Source organism: Pholis gunnellus (assembly GCF_910591455.1).
Source record: "Pholis gunnellus genome assembly, chromosome: 12".
Classification (NCBI taxonomy): domain Eukaryota; kingdom Metazoa; phylum Chordata; class Actinopteri; order Perciformes; family Pholidae; genus Pholis; species Pholis gunnellus.
The window spans coordinates 24,470,806-24,486,371 of NC_136539.1; the positions used below are offsets into that span (position 1 = coordinate 24,470,806).

The window sequence follows — 15,566 nt, forward strand, 5'->3', positions numbered from 1 at the left end:
GGCGTCCTTACTGATGGCGTCCGAGATCTTGATGAACGGCGTGACGCGTGACGGCTCGCTGACCCCGGCTGCGTTTTCAGCTTTGACTCTGAAGGAGTAGCTCTTGCCCTCCGTCAGCCTTCTGACGGTGTAGGACAGGACGGGCACCAGGAAGTCGTTGCACCTCTCCCACTTGTCCTCGCCCTTCTGCTGCTTCTCCAGGACGTAGCCCATGATCTTGGAGCCACCGTCGTACATGGGAGGCTTCCAGGTCAGGGTGACGGTGCTGGATGTGGGGTTGTGGGTTTCCACGTCCACCGGCGGGTCGGGAATGTCTGGGACGAGAGACAAGACTTCAGTTACATTTCTCTTGGACACAGAGAGGTTTGACTAGAGTGGCCCTTGGATACATCTCATTTCTCTCTTACGTTTCTGGTCCTCGGCGATGACCGGGTTACGGAGCTCGACGAACTCTCCTCCTCCGATCTTGTTGACGGCCTGGACTCTGAAGTAGTACTCTCCTTTGGGGATGAGGTCTTTGACGTTCCAGCTCACCTTGTTCTCTCCGGACATCATGTTGACGTACGTCCTCCTGCCGGCCTCACGCCGCTGCACAAACAAAAGAAACATCAGTGTAACTCTTTCAGGCCCTGATGTTTTAAATACGTCATCGCAGCTCAGGAATCAAAGGACCGTCTCGGACCTGCATGACGTAGTGGATGATCGGACTGCCGCCGTCGTAGTCTGGAGGATCCCAGGACACTTTACAGGAGCTCTTTGTGATCTCAGAGGCCAGGATTTCCTTACATGGACCAGGAAGCCCTGAAGACAGAGAGACAAGTTAATCCAGTGATCCTGAGACCGATGTCTACGTGATCACGAAAAAACAAGACGTGTGTGATTGAGTACCGATGACTTTGACGTTGATGGCAGCGCTGGCAGCTCCCAGTTTGTTCTCCAGTGTCACTTTGTACTGTCCAGCATCAGCGTGAAGGCAGCTGTCGATCTCCAGGTGACAGGAAATATACTCCTTCCTGTTGGACACAAACAATCCCGTCAGCCACTGCTGCTCACGCTGACAGAAAACTAGACACCAAACGTCCGTTAGCATCTCCAATATAATAAACTGAATATATGGGACAGAACATTTGAAGGCGTCACTTTGAATTCTGGGAAACTGTGATGGACATTATTAAATATAAACACTTTATAAACCAGAATATTCTGCAGATTAGTTGCTTATTGAAATCTGAAAGCAAGTGAACGTCACGCTGACCTGAAGCCGAGGCGTTCGTCGGCCTTCAGCTCCTTGCCGTCTTTGTGCCAGGTGATCCTGGGCGACGGCACGGCTCTGAAGGGAACCGGGATGTGCAGCTTCTCTGTTTCCACAACAACGAGGTCCAGAGTCTGGAAGTCCAGCGTCGGGTTACCTGGAAACAAAAACATACTTGTTTGCTAATTCAACGATTTACCGAAACCTCTGCGGAGGAAACGTGACACGGTAAAGCCCAGCGGACGCTCTTACAGTCGGACTCTTTGGCGAAGACGTTCTCGGAAATGTCGGAGGGCTCGCTGACTCCCACAGAGTTGATGGCCCTCACTCTCAGGATGTACTCCTTCTCGGGGACCAAGCCTTCCTCCACGCGGTACTTCAGCTCCTTCACCGGACGGGAGTTGACCCTCATCCACTTCTCTGTCCCGGCTGCGCACATCTCAATGTGGTAGCCGGTGATGTTGCAGCCGCCATCCCTCTGCGGCGGCTTCCAGGCGATGGACAGGAAGTCGCGGCTGGCTCCGGTCACGTGCAGCTCGACGGGCGGCGATGGGACGCCTGGAAGGGGACAAGACGCGAAGATTTAAGACTCTTTTTCCATGACATTTTCTGAAGGAGCCATTCATCATTACTGGACTAACCTGTTGGATCCTCGATAGTGAGGATCTCGGTGGGTTCGCTCGGGTGGCCGACGCCGGCTTCGTTCTCGGCGCTAACCTGGAACTGAACCTCAGTCCCCTCGATGACGTCTGTCACTCGGTACTTACAGTCCGGACCCGAAGTCTTCCCACATTTCACCCAGCGAGTTCCAAGCTTCTCCATCTTCTCGATGGAATACCTGGAGGGCGGAGTCACCGAAAGGTAAACACACCTTTTTACTGTAACCGCAGGAGCATGCAGAAGTAAAGTGGTTAAAAAAATACTCGGACATGATGTCTTAAAGAGCTATCTGGTACTTTGTATCTGGCATTTCTCTGATATTTGGCTAAAATACATAGAAACATCTTGAGACTACGAGACTCACAACTGGGAGATAACTAAAAAACAGCAACATCAGTACGAAGCATTTTTAATAAACTTTGAATCTCCTACCAATGAAGATAAAGACGAACGATAGAAAAACATACTTGAGCACGGGTCTGCCACCGTCGTTTTTAGGCTCCTCCCACTGCAGGTCCACGTATCTCTTGGTCACAGCGGTGACAGCGAGGGCGTACGGTGGCCCAGGAGCAGCTGTAACGAAAGCAACATCTTATTATCTTTGCCCTCCTGATTAAAAGACTTGCTCTCCACGACTTAAACTGCTCTCCAACTTACAGAAAGAGTCTTTGGCCAGCACAGAGTCCTGCAGCTCGCAGAACGGTCCAACGCCAACAGCGTTCTCGGCAGCGACGCGGAAGACGTAGAGCGATCCTTCGTTGAGCGGCGTCACGGTGTACGTCAGCTCCTTGACCGTGGTGTCGACGACCTGCCAGCCTTTACGCCTGGCATCGCGCTTCTCCACCACGTAGTTAGTGATGGGCGAGCCTCCGTCACGCTCGGGCAGCGTCCACTTCAAGTCGGCGCTGCTCCTGCTGATGCCGACGACATTCAGGAAGCGAGGAGCCATCGGAGGGTCTGAGGAGATGGAGACAAAAGATTCTTTAATGTCGGCTCTCAAGAGATTTACATGGTGTTCTAGAGCGTCATTCTATTCTTACTGAGTCTCTCTTTGCAGAGCACCGGGTCGCTGGGCTCGCTGGGTTCGCTCTCTCCGGCCACGTTGACGGCCCGCACCCTGAACGAGTACTCCTGCTTCTCCATCAGGCCCTTCAGGAAGTGCTCCAGGTTATTGACGTTCTCCGCCGTGCGGATCCAGTCCGTGGTACCGCTCTTCAGCATCTCGATGACATAGCTGTCGATCTTTGCTCCGCCGTCGTGCTCCGGTTTGGTCCACATCAGGAAGCAGGACGTCTTGGCCACGTCCTTCACCGTGGGTTTACCGGGAGGCCATGGAGGATCTGGAGGAGTTACAACATGATGGTTTTAAATGCTTGGAAGCAATGTAGAGACTCAAACACAACTAAATTAGTGAAGCTAAATGTTGTACCGATGGGATCTTTGATGAGGATTTGGTCTGTCTCCTTGCTGGGTTTTCCAGTTCCAGCAAGATTCTCAGCCAGGACTCTGAACTTGTACTTCTTCCTGGTGGGAAGACCTTTGACTCTGCAGAGGAAAAACACTTCACATCAGCACACTGGAATACAACAAGGGAGCAAAAACTCATTCGAGACAGCAGGTAGGCTCACCTGTAGTTGGTGTCTTTGATGGGCAGCTTGTTGCATCTGATCCACTTGTTATGTTCAGGTTCATATCTCTCCACCCAGTATCCGGTGATGGGGCTTCCTCCGTCCTCATCGGGCTCGTACCAGGCCAGGGTCACAGAGTCCTTGGCGATGTCCGAAGCCTCCAGCTTGTAAGGAGCTCCAGGAGTGTCTGAGGACAAGAAGGGACGGGTGAGGTGAGTCCCAGGTGACCTTAAGGTGCACTGGTCCAAAAATATTATACCTGACCAACAAAGAACCATTCCACCTGAACCTGGACTGAGCCATTAAAGAAAAAGCAAATTGGACCAAAGCCTAGAAGACAAAGAAAAAGTACAACTTAATATGCTAAACCTCAGTTCTATGACCTACCGAAGGGGTATCTGGCGATGATGGGTAGGTGCTCAGCTGGTGGACCAACACCAAACTGGTTCTCAGCGAAGACTCTGAAGATGTACTCCTTGAACTTGACCAGGCCCACAGCTTTGTAGGTGGTCAGTTTAACGGTGGAGGACAGCCGGTGCCAGATCTCGCTCTCTGTAGTTCGGCGCTCAACGATGTAGTTGGTGACTCTGGAGCCGCCGTCGTCACGCGGAGGGTTCCAGGCCAGGAAGCAGGTCTCGTTGGTGATCTCAGAGATGTCGAAGGCAGCCGGAGGGCCGGGTTTATCTGTGTGAGGAAAGTTTCATTTAATCAACCAGAAACTAACAAAGAACTCTTCTAGTTCCTTTCCTCCGTTGTCTACTGGTCTTACCGAGGATGTTGACGTCGACGGTGGCGGTGGCGCGGCCGCTGCTGTTGGTGGCCTCTATGATGTAGGTGGAGCTGTCGTCTCTCTGGGTCTTGGCGATGGTGACGGTGGAGTGTCCCTTCTTGGTGTCGATGGACACCCTGTCTTCTGGTTTAAGGACCAGGTCGGCCTTGGTCCATTTCACTCGGGGCTCGGGTTTACCCATCACCTCGGCGGGGAGCTCGATCTTGCTGCCAGCCTTGGCGGTCAGACCGGCCAGGAGCTTGGCGTCCAGCAGGATCTCTGGAGGCTCTGCATGGACGGTTAAGACAAGGGGTCAGTCGGACGTTTGCAGTTTAGAGGATGATCAACAGGAAGATTGGGGAAAATGTAACAATTGTAACAACACTTATTACTACAAAAACATGAATGCAGTATCTTTCCACAACACCAGTGTGTATTTCCCAGCATGCCACTTTGTGAAGTCAACAGTGTGGGAACAGAACTCCCCCTCGTGAAGTTTTGTTTCATTATCTTGTTCTTAATTCTGCTTGGAGCCATGAATCTGGAGGTACATTTTAGGAATTCTGTGCCAGTTTTGTGCTTCTACAGAGCTCCTAAACTGAATAGTAATGTGGAATATATTTTGAAAAGCATCCTTCAGATGAGGCTTTAATTACACTTTAATGATCAGGATTAATCGTACATTTTGTGGAGCAAAGTGAAAAGCTCTGGGTACCTTTGGGATCAACGGCCTGGATCTCGTCGGTGGCCTTGCAGGGCCGACTGGCTCCGAGTCGGTTCAGGGCTCGGACTCTGTAGGCATACCACTGGCCCTCGGTCAGACCCGTCACCTGGCACTTCAGCTCCGGCACCGTGTCCCCGCAGGGCTCCCACTTGTCGGTTCCTCTCTGGCAGCGCTCCACGTTGTAGCCGCGGATGCCGGTGCCACCGTCGTACTTCGGCGGCTCCCAGGTCAGGAAGATGCCGCTGGCCGACTTGTCTCTCCACCTCAGGTTCTCCGGAGGGTCGGGGATGGCTGGAGGGAAACAAGACGGAAGCGTAAGAAAACTCTTATAACATGACTATTTAGCCCTTTTAAGACGATATTTCCTAACTTGGGACAATTTCATCTCTAGGTCTGACTCACTGGCAGGAGAGGAGACGTTGACGGGCTCGTCGATGTACGCCGGCTCTCCGGGACCACACTTGTTGCAGGCGGTGACTCTGAACAGATACTCCTTTCCTTCAACCACATCGGTGACTGTGTACTCCAGATCCTGGATACCTGTGGTCACCTGCACGAGAGGACAGAGAGGTAGAGATTAAAATCATCGTCAGACATCTAGTTAAAGAGTTCCTACTCCATACTGTCTGAGGTTAAAGTCGTACCTTGACCCAGGTCTTGCGAGACAGGTCCCGTTTCTCCACCTGGTAGCCGGTCAGAGGACTTCCTCCGTCGTGCTCTGGAGCCTCCCAGCTCAGGTGAACGTGCTGCCGGGTCACCTCCAGGACCTTGAAGTCCTTCGGAGCGCTGGGCGCCGCTGGAGGAGACAAACAGATATAAAATTATACAAAAATGTAAACGAAAAATAGAAGCAGATTTTTGCTGTTAGCACTGAAAGGAAATCAGATTTTTAATGGCGTACCGATGACGTTGACTTCGATGTCTCCGGAGACGGATGTGACGTCGTTCTCCAGCTGCAGGGTGTAGGTGCCTTTGTCTGGGCGGACGCTCGGCATGACGGTCAGCTCCACGAACGTGGACTTGGTGGTCAGGCTGACGCGTTCGTCCGCAGTGGTCAGCTCCTTCTCTCCGAAGGTCCACTTGGCGACGGGGGTCGGGTATCCGGTGATGGGGACTCTGATGGTGAGAGGATGAGGGACGATCACCTCCAGGCCGTCTTTGAAAGCACTCAGGTCGAAGGAAGGACCGACTGAAGAGGAAAGAGAGAGAGGCATGATGGGAACAGAAACGTTGAAATGTGCTTTTTCTATAAATGTATGATCTTTGACACGTTCAACCTGTTTTATGATTCATATTTAAGAATCCACTTCCTTCCCCCTTCACTGCCTATTAGAGAGCGAAGGGCCTTTACTGTAAAGCAACTGCAGAAATTGTACTATGAAGAAGCTGCAGAGATGTAACTGTAAAGCAGTAGCTTCAGTAACTTTTCATCATTAATATCTTTAGATCATCCTAACCAACTTTGAAGTTGATCGCATTAATTCTGTGGGAGGAGTTCGTTAAAGTACAACGTCTGAAAATGATGAAAATTGACAAAAAAGTCAAAAATGGCTTAGCTACTGTATCGCTCCCTAGTGGTTGAATGGAATGAAAATTGTAGGGTACGTAACAATATACGATGTGCACATATGTGAGAAATTTCACGATTACAGGTTAAATGGTTTTGAAGTTATGAGTATTGAAAAACAAAGCCACGCCTTATGAAGTTCATTGGTCCATATCTTCTAAACGTAATGAGATATCAAACATCTTTTGATAACATTTTATTATATACTAATTATTATATATCAATACTGATCCACAGCAAATTCAGTAGCAATCGGACTCAGCGTGTAGGAGGAGGTTGCAAAAATGTTTTTTTCACAAAATTCAAAATGGCAGAACATTTTGGTAGGCGGAGCTTAAGGGTCCAGGAGGCTTTTTGTAGACCTCATTTGGTTGCATGCCTGTGTACAATTTCAAGTTAATTGGCCATACAGGATGAGGGGGCTAAATTCTAGGGGGCGCTAGCGAGCAATTTTTTCATGTTTGAGTGTGGGACCCATAAAATATAAAAATTTTCAGCAGTCCTGATATGCATGCCGACTTTGGTGAGTTTTCGGATATGATAAAGCCCCCAAAAATGCGATTCACTCGAGAGAATAATAATAATTCCTACAGTTTCAATAGGGACCTTGTGGCCCGATGTTGTCGATGCTCAGGCCCTAATTAATCATTTAAAAACATCAAAGATATTTGTTTGTCTCACCATGTGTGTCGTCGGCCAACAGCGGTCCGATGACGTTTGACGGGTCAGAGACTCCGGCGGCGTTTTCAGCAAACACTTTGTAGTTGTACTTGGTTCCATATTTCAGACCTGACACCTGAAGTAAAATGGTAAAAGGTACATTGTTAAGATAAAACAAAGTAAAACTCAGACACTGTAGGTTTTTTGACAATAAGAATTTTACTGCGAAGCATTGGATGGCGAACAAACACAAAAGCAGGATCTATTTGAATCGGTACCTTGTAGAAGAGGTCGGGGCAGAGGCGAGCGTTGCAGCGGAGCCACTTGTCGGTGCCTTCCTCGCAGCGTTCGATGATGTATCCGGTGATCATGCTGCCTCCGTTACTCAAAGGAGTCTCCCAGCTGAGCTGCACTGAGTTCTTGTTCTGGTCCTGATAGACCAGGTTCTGAGGGGGACTGGGACGCTCTGCAAGGGGCGGAGACAAAAAGGAACAGATTACTGGGGGGAAGTCCGGGTTTTGTTTCTTACTGGACCACAAAGTGTGACGAATCCAGACTTACCGATGGGATCCATGATCTTGACGGGCCGCGAGGCGGCACTTGGCTTTCCTTCACCGGCCTTGTTCTGAGCTTTGACTCTAAAGATGTACTCTTTGTTCTCAATGACGTCATTAACGATGGCGCTCAGATCGTCGGCCTTGGTCACCTGGACAGGGGTCCACTTCACGGAAGTCCTGTCCCTGAGCTCGATGATGTAAGAGGTGATGGGGGATCCTCCGTCGGACTCGGGAGGCTCCCAGGAGACGGTGCAGCCAAACTTGCTGACGTCTCCAACGATCACGTTCAGAGGAGCCTCGGGAACATCTGAAAAGAACCATGAACAGAAGACAGTTCAGTAAACTGAACTGAGGGAACCCAAGATTCATTGTGCCAATGCCAACGAAAACTCAAGTAGTTCTCACCAAACTTGTTCCTGGCCTGTACGGGTTTGTCGGTCTCTACGTTGGGTCCGCTGCCGACCCGGTTTCTGGCGCAGACTCTGAACAGGTACATGGGGTCCCTCTGGAGGCCGGTCACTGTGTACTCGGGACTCTCGGCATGGTCGGTGGCCAGCGTCCAGGTCTTCCGCTTCACGTCGCGTCTCTCCACCACGTAGCCAGTGACCTTGGTGCCGCCGTCGTTCTCGGGCTCCTCCCACGCCAGGCTGACCTCACCATCAGCGGTGTCGACCACCTGCAGGTTCTTCACGGGTCCAGGTACATCTAGAAAGAAAACACAAAGGGTGAAGTTAAGAAGTGACATTGCCTGAGGCCAAACACGACCACAGTTCCAGCTTCAGAGAACTCACCGATGACCTCCAGCTTGATGAAGGCTTCTCCCTGTCCGTGTCTGTTCTTGATGATGACCTTGTAGCGGCCCTCGTCGGACTTCATGGGGTCCTTCAGTCGGTACTCCGTGCGGTCCGCGGATGTGTGGATGTTGTCTTTGGGCAGACTCAGGTTGTCGTACATCCAGTTGGCCTCGGCCTTCGGGTAGGCGCTGTAGGGGACGGCCATGACGATGGGCTTCCTGGCGTCGGTGACGTAGCTCTGGTCTGTGGTCTTGATCTGAGGCACAGCTGGAGGTGGAGGAGGGAGCAAAGGGATCGCCGTCAGAGAGACAACCACTAGTGTACAGATCCGCCCTCACAGTTCATGGGTAACCGCAGATTAATTACACAGTTAAATCATCATCACAGTGTGAAATAAAGACTGAGGATCGTTACCGGCCGATCAGCACATCAGCATTTATGCTTTCTATTTTGTGAACAACAATCTGTGTTTGAACTGACAAGAGGAGAGCTAATGTTAGCATCACCGCTAACAGCTAAAAAACATAAACTAAAATCCTGAATCCTTGTAGACCAGCTGCTATAACAAAACAAAAATGATCTGAATCTGCCAATATGGATCACCAAATGATCGACAATTTGGTATCGGTCAAGGATCTCTAAAAGTTATATTTGCTCTATTTTTTATTTTGTGCTGATACGATTCGAACCGCAAGTTCTAGGATCCATTGCTCCCTTAACAACAACAACAACACTGGAAATTGAGACACTCAGGACTCCTGTTTTCATTCTTCACTAATTAAAGTTTAGCAGTTCTTTAATCAACGTTAGGCTTTTCACGCGTTCATTCGTCAGCCTCGAGACCTTCGTCCCTCGATCCACAGGTACTTAAACACTTGTGCATTGATAAATTAGGCCTTAAGTCAGGATTCATTCTTTAGAGTCAGAGTCCAAGTAACATCTTCAGATTCTTGGATAACAACTTTTCTGATCTTAAGATCACAGCTGCACCACAATGACGGTGTTTCGATGCTCTTACCTGCCAGCTCCAGCTTGGCCTTGGCGTCTTTGTCCTTGACGACGATCCTGTACTCTCCCTGATCTCGAGGTCGGATCTCGCAGACCTGCAGTCTGTGGACTTTACCCTCGCTCACCATCTGGTATTTGTCTCCCTGGACGACGGTCATGTTGTTCCTCAACCACTTCACCTCTTGGCGGTCCTTGTTGAGCTCCACCTCGAACACGATGTCGGAGCCTGGAGGTTCGAACATGTCCTGAGGCGGTCTGACGATCTTCACCGGGGTCTCTGCGGGGACGGAAAACAAATTCATTAAGGGAGGTCAACCTTAGGAACAGAAGGGGAACTAGTCTATAGTGTAGAATCCAGAAGAACCGTACCGTCAACGAAGAGCCTGGCTCTGGTTCTCTTCTCGTCCACACCACATGCGTATTCACACTCATCGTCGGGTCTGCACTCCTTGATACGCAAGGTGCAAAGCTTTCCATCTTTTTCAAACGTGTATCTGGGAAAATAAACACAAATTTGTGAGCTGCAAACCTTCACAAAGCTCTAAAGGGTTTGAACAAAGTTCGGTCTATCGATAAGAGTTTCTAGAGGACGTACCTCGGTCCTTCTCTGATCTCACGTCCATTTCTGTACCACTTGGCGTCGGCCTTCTCTTTGGTGAGCTTGCACGTGAACTCTGCGTCGTCAAACTCGGTGATGGTCTGGTCCTTGAGCTGCATGCTGAAGTCTGTGGGCGCCTCACTGATGATCAGCTCGGCGGTGGACTTGTTGTCTCCGGCCACGGCGGTGTACTCGCCCTCGTCTGCCAGCGTGCAGTCCTTGACGGTCAGTGTGTGCTTGTCCTTGTCCACTCGGTAGACGACGCGTTTGCTGAAGGCGATCTCCTCACCGGCCTTCAGCCACTTCAGGGTGGCGTTGGGCCGGTTGACCTTACAGGAGAAGCTGATGGTCTTTTTCTCCTGAGTGTCGATGTCCTCCAGAGGAACCACGATCCTCAAACTCTCCTCTGGACAACACAAAAGCATCACAACACATGATCAAGACCTTTCCCTTTGTGGGTGAAACCAAGGAGACTAAAATGTGATTAGTTTGTTATCTTATTAACACAGAAGGTCTTTGAATTAGAAGAAACACTGGAAATGTACTGGTTTACTTTGGTTTACACACTTAAAGAAGAACTCTAATAAACCGGCCATGACTGTAAATCTAATGAATATATCTAATATATCGTCTTTTATTGTTCCATACGTAGAAGTGCCTGAGTTTTGGTATAAATGTCCAAACGTTATTCTTTTCAATTCCTTACTTGAACCTAAAAGCTGCTAAATTGTTCAGTTAACACTTAATACTCAATGATAAAAAGATGCAATTTATTTATTGGGAGGTGCTAAGAAAATGAATTTTGGAGAAACTGACCTACACTTCACATTATAATATCAGGGTGTTTTTTTCTATTTATTTATTATAAAAATAACAAGAGTGTTATTAATTGTATATTAATTTAAAAGGTTAAATTCTGAAAATGAATAAACATTTGCTAGTTATAAGGACTGAAGTTAGTTAAAAGATTTAATTGAAAGTGTAAAACAATATTAAAATAGAGTTTTTAATGTTAATGCTAATGCTAATTTAAAAAGCACACTGACCTTTGACCGTGAGGTCACAGGAGCTCTTGGCGTGCTCTGCTCTGTGATTGGTCAGAATGATGCTGTAGTTGGACTCGTCTCCCTTCTGGGCGTCTTTGATCCTCAGCGAGAAGACGTTGTCCCTCTGGACCATCACGTACTTGCTGCTCTCGAATATCGTCTCCTCCTTCTTCAGCCACTTGGCCTTCGCTCCATCTGAGTTCACCTCACAGTTCAGGACCACTTCCTGTCCTTCTTTAGCCTCCGTATCCTTCAGCGGCGTGATGACCTTCAGTTTCTCTGCAGGACGGAAACATCAGAGACTCTTCAAACCAAAGGTAGTGAAGTCAAACTCTGGACATTTGTTTGGTAAAAATGTAAGTTAACCTGGAATGTGAAGCATTGTTGAAAATGTTATTTATTTAATTAATTATTATATTAATTATTGAGAAAATGTATTTATTTCTATATTTAAATGCCTAAGTTGAAATGTAATGAAACTAATTAAACTTGAATTAAAATATAAGTAATGATAAATATATATTTTGTTCTTGGTACAAACTGAAAGTTGAACATTTTCAAAGTTAAACCTGAAAAAAATACAAAATCCAATAAAATTAAAATCTAATATAAAAAAATAAGTAAAAATACACGGCATGATGTTTTTAGGTATGGAAGCCCATGTCTGTCACTAGAACGGCGTTTTGACTTTCTAACTCTAAATAATAAGACAGGAAGTTGAAATTCTTATTTACTAAGTTGTAATTTTGACTTTAAAATGTCTAAATCTTAATTTTGTTCCTCACACTTTTGATTTACGGAAGTATGTTTTTTATTGTTTATAATAATAATTATAAATTGTCTTCATGTTTCCACATAATATCCTTGTTACTACTTTGTAAAAGAGGAAAAGACAAAGATTATTTTTCCTGTTTCTATAAATGAAACTAATTTAAAGTGTCGTTGCTCTTCTCAGCTGTTGTTTCTGTTGATAAGATACAACTTTATTGATTCAGAGGGAAAAGAGTACAAAGTAAAGAATAAGAAAATAAAAATGATCATTACGGTGCAAAAGCACAATGACAGAAATATAAACAGTTATCAGTCAAATTCAGGTAAAATCACATTTTTGTGTATTTATCTTTAAATCTCTCTACAATGAGAGGGCGGGGCTTGGTGAGTGGGCGGGGCTTACCGAGCACGGTGAGGTCGGCGCCGGCTCTGGTCGGTCCGATCATCACCACGTATCCGCCCTCGTCTTTGAGCTCGCAGCTCTTGATGACCAGCGTCCGTCTCTTCCCGTCGCTCACCGTCTGGTACTTGTCTCCCGCCTCCAGCTCTTTGTCGTCTTTCAGCCACTTCACCTGGTAGGTCTCCTTGGAGACAGAGCAGGTGAACTCTGCCTTCTCGCCCTCCACCACTTCCTGGTTCTGAGGCCTGGAGATGAACTCTGCAGCCAGTTCTGAAAACAGACGGGAAGCACCGCGAGAGGTCGGAGGTCAGCGGGTTTTTACGCAGACGTTAAACTTTCCTGAGCCTTGAGAACAATAACAAACAGCTGATCCATCTTCTGTGTTGATGACTGAAGAACAGGTGGAATTATTTTCATGTGTGAGACACATTTTTTTATCAATTTAATTATTTGTCAGGATCTTTGTTTGTTTGTTGTTGTAAAACTCCAAACAACACAATATACGCGCCTTGTGTTGAGCTTTTATTCATGTTTATAATAAGAGGTACTGATGTACTTTTAACGACACACTTAAAAAAATGATCCCAAAACAAAAATCAGCTGTCAAAACGTTTTCGTCTCACAGATGAAAATAAATAAACAAAATAGGATGCTAGTGATTATTATATTATTATATTATTATATTAAAAACTATTTGGATCAGAAAATAAATCACCAGAATGTTTTTTCTCCTCTCAGAGCTTCCGTACTTCTCCGACTGTAGATCTAAAAGATCTACATATATATATATACACACATATATATATATATGTGTGTATATATATATATATGTGTATATATACCTTACATAAATGAATTAGTGGTAAATCAAACCCAGCGTCTACAGCTGTTTATATTTGTTTGAAAACCTTATTTTAGACTTTTCATTGTGTTTTTAATTGTTACGACATAATTTATTAATTATTAATATTATTATTATTATTAGAAGCTTCAAACCGCTTCATAAATGTTCCGGAGCTGAACCCTCACCATTGATCTTGAGGGTCCCGGAGGTCTTGATGCTGGGACTCAGTCTGCAGGTGTACTCTCCTGCGTCCCCCATCTTCAGGTCCTGGATCAGGAGGATCCTCCTCTTCCCGTCCACGATGTGCTCGTAGCGACCGCCCTCCGGCAGCTCCTCGTCTCCTCGGTACCACGTGACGTCTGCGCCGGGTTTGGACACCTCGCAGATCAGCTTCACGCTGTCCGTCTCCGTGCCCTCCACGTTGGACAGGTTCTTGGTGAACCGGGCCTCCTCCTCTGTGACCAGACCAAGAACACGTCTCAGAGACTTTCTACCTTCTTTCATAACCACAACATTTAATAAATACTAAAAAACACCTTTTAACCACAGAATATATATATATATATAAAGATGTAATATATACAGTATATACTGTGTATATATATATATTACATCTTTATACTGTTCAGCTATCTGTTGTATGACATACGAGTTTCACTCTAAAGGTGAGTTCACTTGGACTCATAAATAATAATAATAAAGAGTTTCTCACCAACGACGGTCAGCATGCCGGAGGATTTGGAGGTTTTAGCGTCACATTCGTATTCGGCCTCATCATCAAACACCGACTTGTGGATGACGAGGACGTGTTGGCGACCTTGAGCGATTATCTCGTACTTCTTCCCCTTTCTGATCTCACTTCCGTCTTTAAACCAGCGGACCTGCAGCGAGACAATAAGAAGAAGAGATCTCAGAAACAAAATCATCTGAATGTTTCCTTTATTTCTGATTTCATCAACGACAAACTAACTCACTTTGACGTCCTCTCTGGAAACTTCACACTCAAACCTGGCAGATTCCTTTTCTTTCACTTCCACGTCATGGAGCGGCTTAGAGAACTCGATATGAGGAGCTGAGGACACACAGGACGATTCATTATATATATATATATATATATATATATATATATATATACATACCTGTATACATCATTACATCATAGTTCATCAGGATCTCTAACGAGACCACAAGATCTAACGGAGGGTCTTTACGTTCTTGTTGGATCCTTTAACTCCAACAAAAGATTTATTAACTCTCACTAGAGGGTTTTTTTGCAACCAGTGAACAGGAAGTGACCATATATGGACTGAGGAGGAGTCGCCCCCTGATGGACACTAGAGATAATGCAGCTTTAACACATGAAGCTTTGACTTCACTTTATAAATGTGAAGGTTGATGCCTGGTGGTGGCTCTTCTGGCTTAGGGGCCTTAGGGTTCCCCAGGAAGAGCTGGAAACTGGCACTAAGGAGAGGAACTTTAAGAGTACCCTTCTAACCCAGGACCAGGTCCCAGATAACAGGAACATGCTGGATGAATGGATCAGCTGTTACAGAAGGTTCTTGAAGTCTTATTAAGGGTTCCTTAAAAGTTAGAGAAGGTCCTTTAGCTTTTTTAGAGGGTCCGTTAAGGAACCCTCTAAAAGAAAGTTGTTACCTTTTTGAGGGATCGGGTCCTGAACTTTAAAGTGGTTTCCTTTGCCTAATAAAGGGTTCCTACATTGAGGAGTCCCTGGATACTAAGGTTCCTTAACTCTTCTATAAATGTGTACTCACGTTCCACGTTAAGGAAACAGGAGGTTTTGAAGGCTTTGGCGTCACAAGCGTAGGTCTTGGAGTCGTCCAGAGTGCAGTCGTGGATCACCAGAGCTCTCTTGTATCCGTCAACGATCATCTCGTACTTCTTGGTCTTTCTGATTTCCTGTCCGTCTCTGAACCAGCGGACCTCTGCGTTCTCTCTGGAAACTTCACACTCCAGCGTGGCGGTCGCTTCCTCCTCCACCGTCTGGTCCTCCAGAGGCTTCGAGAACTCCACCGGTGGCTCTGAACGCAACACAAGAACACACGGGACAGTTGTTTAGTTTGGTTTGTGAAACATAAAACTCAATACAGAACTTTCATTGAAAATCTGGAGTCCAGCAGAACCAGTAGAGTCATCAGAGTCCAGCAGAACCAGTAGAGTCATCAGAGTCCAGCAGAACCAGTAGAGTCATTAGAGTCCAGCAGAACCATTAGAGTCATCAGAGTCCAGCAGAACCAGTAGAGTCATCAGAGTCCAGCAGAACCAGTAGA

At 46.8% G+C, this 15,566-nt stretch overlaps 1 protein-coding gene across 1 annotated transcript in view; it reads right to left on the reverse strand.

Moving 5' to 3' along the window:
* ttn.2 (titin, tandem duplicate 2) overlaps positions 1-15,566 on the reverse strand; it is a 202,061-nt gene that overhangs the window by 78,511 nt on the left and 107,984 nt on the right. The window contains exons 116-147 of the mRNA XM_079170044.1: positions 15,051-15,317; positions 14,253-14,350; positions 13,991-14,159; positions 13,464-13,733; positions 12,438-12,704; positions 11,264-11,542; positions 10,215-10,623; positions 9,989-10,113; positions 9,630-9,896; positions 8,609-8,878; positions 8,223-8,522; positions 7,822-8,124; positions 7,539-7,726; positions 7,282-7,396; positions 5,935-6,222; positions 5,678-5,829; positions 5,436-5,583; positions 5,025-5,324; positions 4,310-4,597; positions 3,928-4,224; positions 3,541-3,727; positions 3,342-3,457; positions 2,953-3,252; positions 2,570-2,869; positions 2,380-2,485; positions 1,894-2,090; positions 1,505-1,810; positions 1,256-1,409; positions 889-1,013; positions 683-801; positions 408-588; positions 12-314 (exon numbers count right to left, since the gene is read on the reverse strand). Of these exons, the coding sequence (XP_079026170.1) occupies positions 12-314; positions 408-588; positions 683-801; positions 889-1,013; positions 1,256-1,409; positions 1,505-1,810; positions 1,894-2,090; positions 2,380-2,485; positions 2,570-2,869; positions 2,953-3,252; positions 3,342-3,457; positions 3,541-3,727; positions 3,928-4,224; positions 4,310-4,597; positions 5,025-5,324; positions 5,436-5,583; positions 5,678-5,829; positions 5,935-6,222; positions 7,282-7,396; positions 7,539-7,726; positions 7,822-8,124; positions 8,223-8,522; positions 8,609-8,878; positions 9,630-9,896; positions 9,989-10,113; positions 10,215-10,623; positions 11,264-11,542; positions 12,438-12,704; positions 13,464-13,733; positions 13,991-14,159; positions 14,253-14,350; positions 15,051-15,317 (7,194 nt within the window). The remainder of the gene's footprint in view (positions 1-11; positions 315-407; positions 589-682; positions 802-888; positions 1,014-1,255; positions 1,410-1,504; positions 1,811-1,893; positions 2,091-2,379; positions 2,486-2,569; positions 2,870-2,952; positions 3,253-3,341; positions 3,458-3,540; positions 3,728-3,927; positions 4,225-4,309; positions 4,598-5,024; positions 5,325-5,435; positions 5,584-5,677; positions 5,830-5,934; positions 6,223-7,281; positions 7,397-7,538; positions 7,727-7,821; positions 8,125-8,222; positions 8,523-8,608; positions 8,879-9,629; positions 9,897-9,988; positions 10,114-10,214; positions 10,624-11,263; positions 11,543-12,437; positions 12,705-13,463; positions 13,734-13,990; positions 14,160-14,252; positions 14,351-15,050; positions 15,318-15,566) is intronic.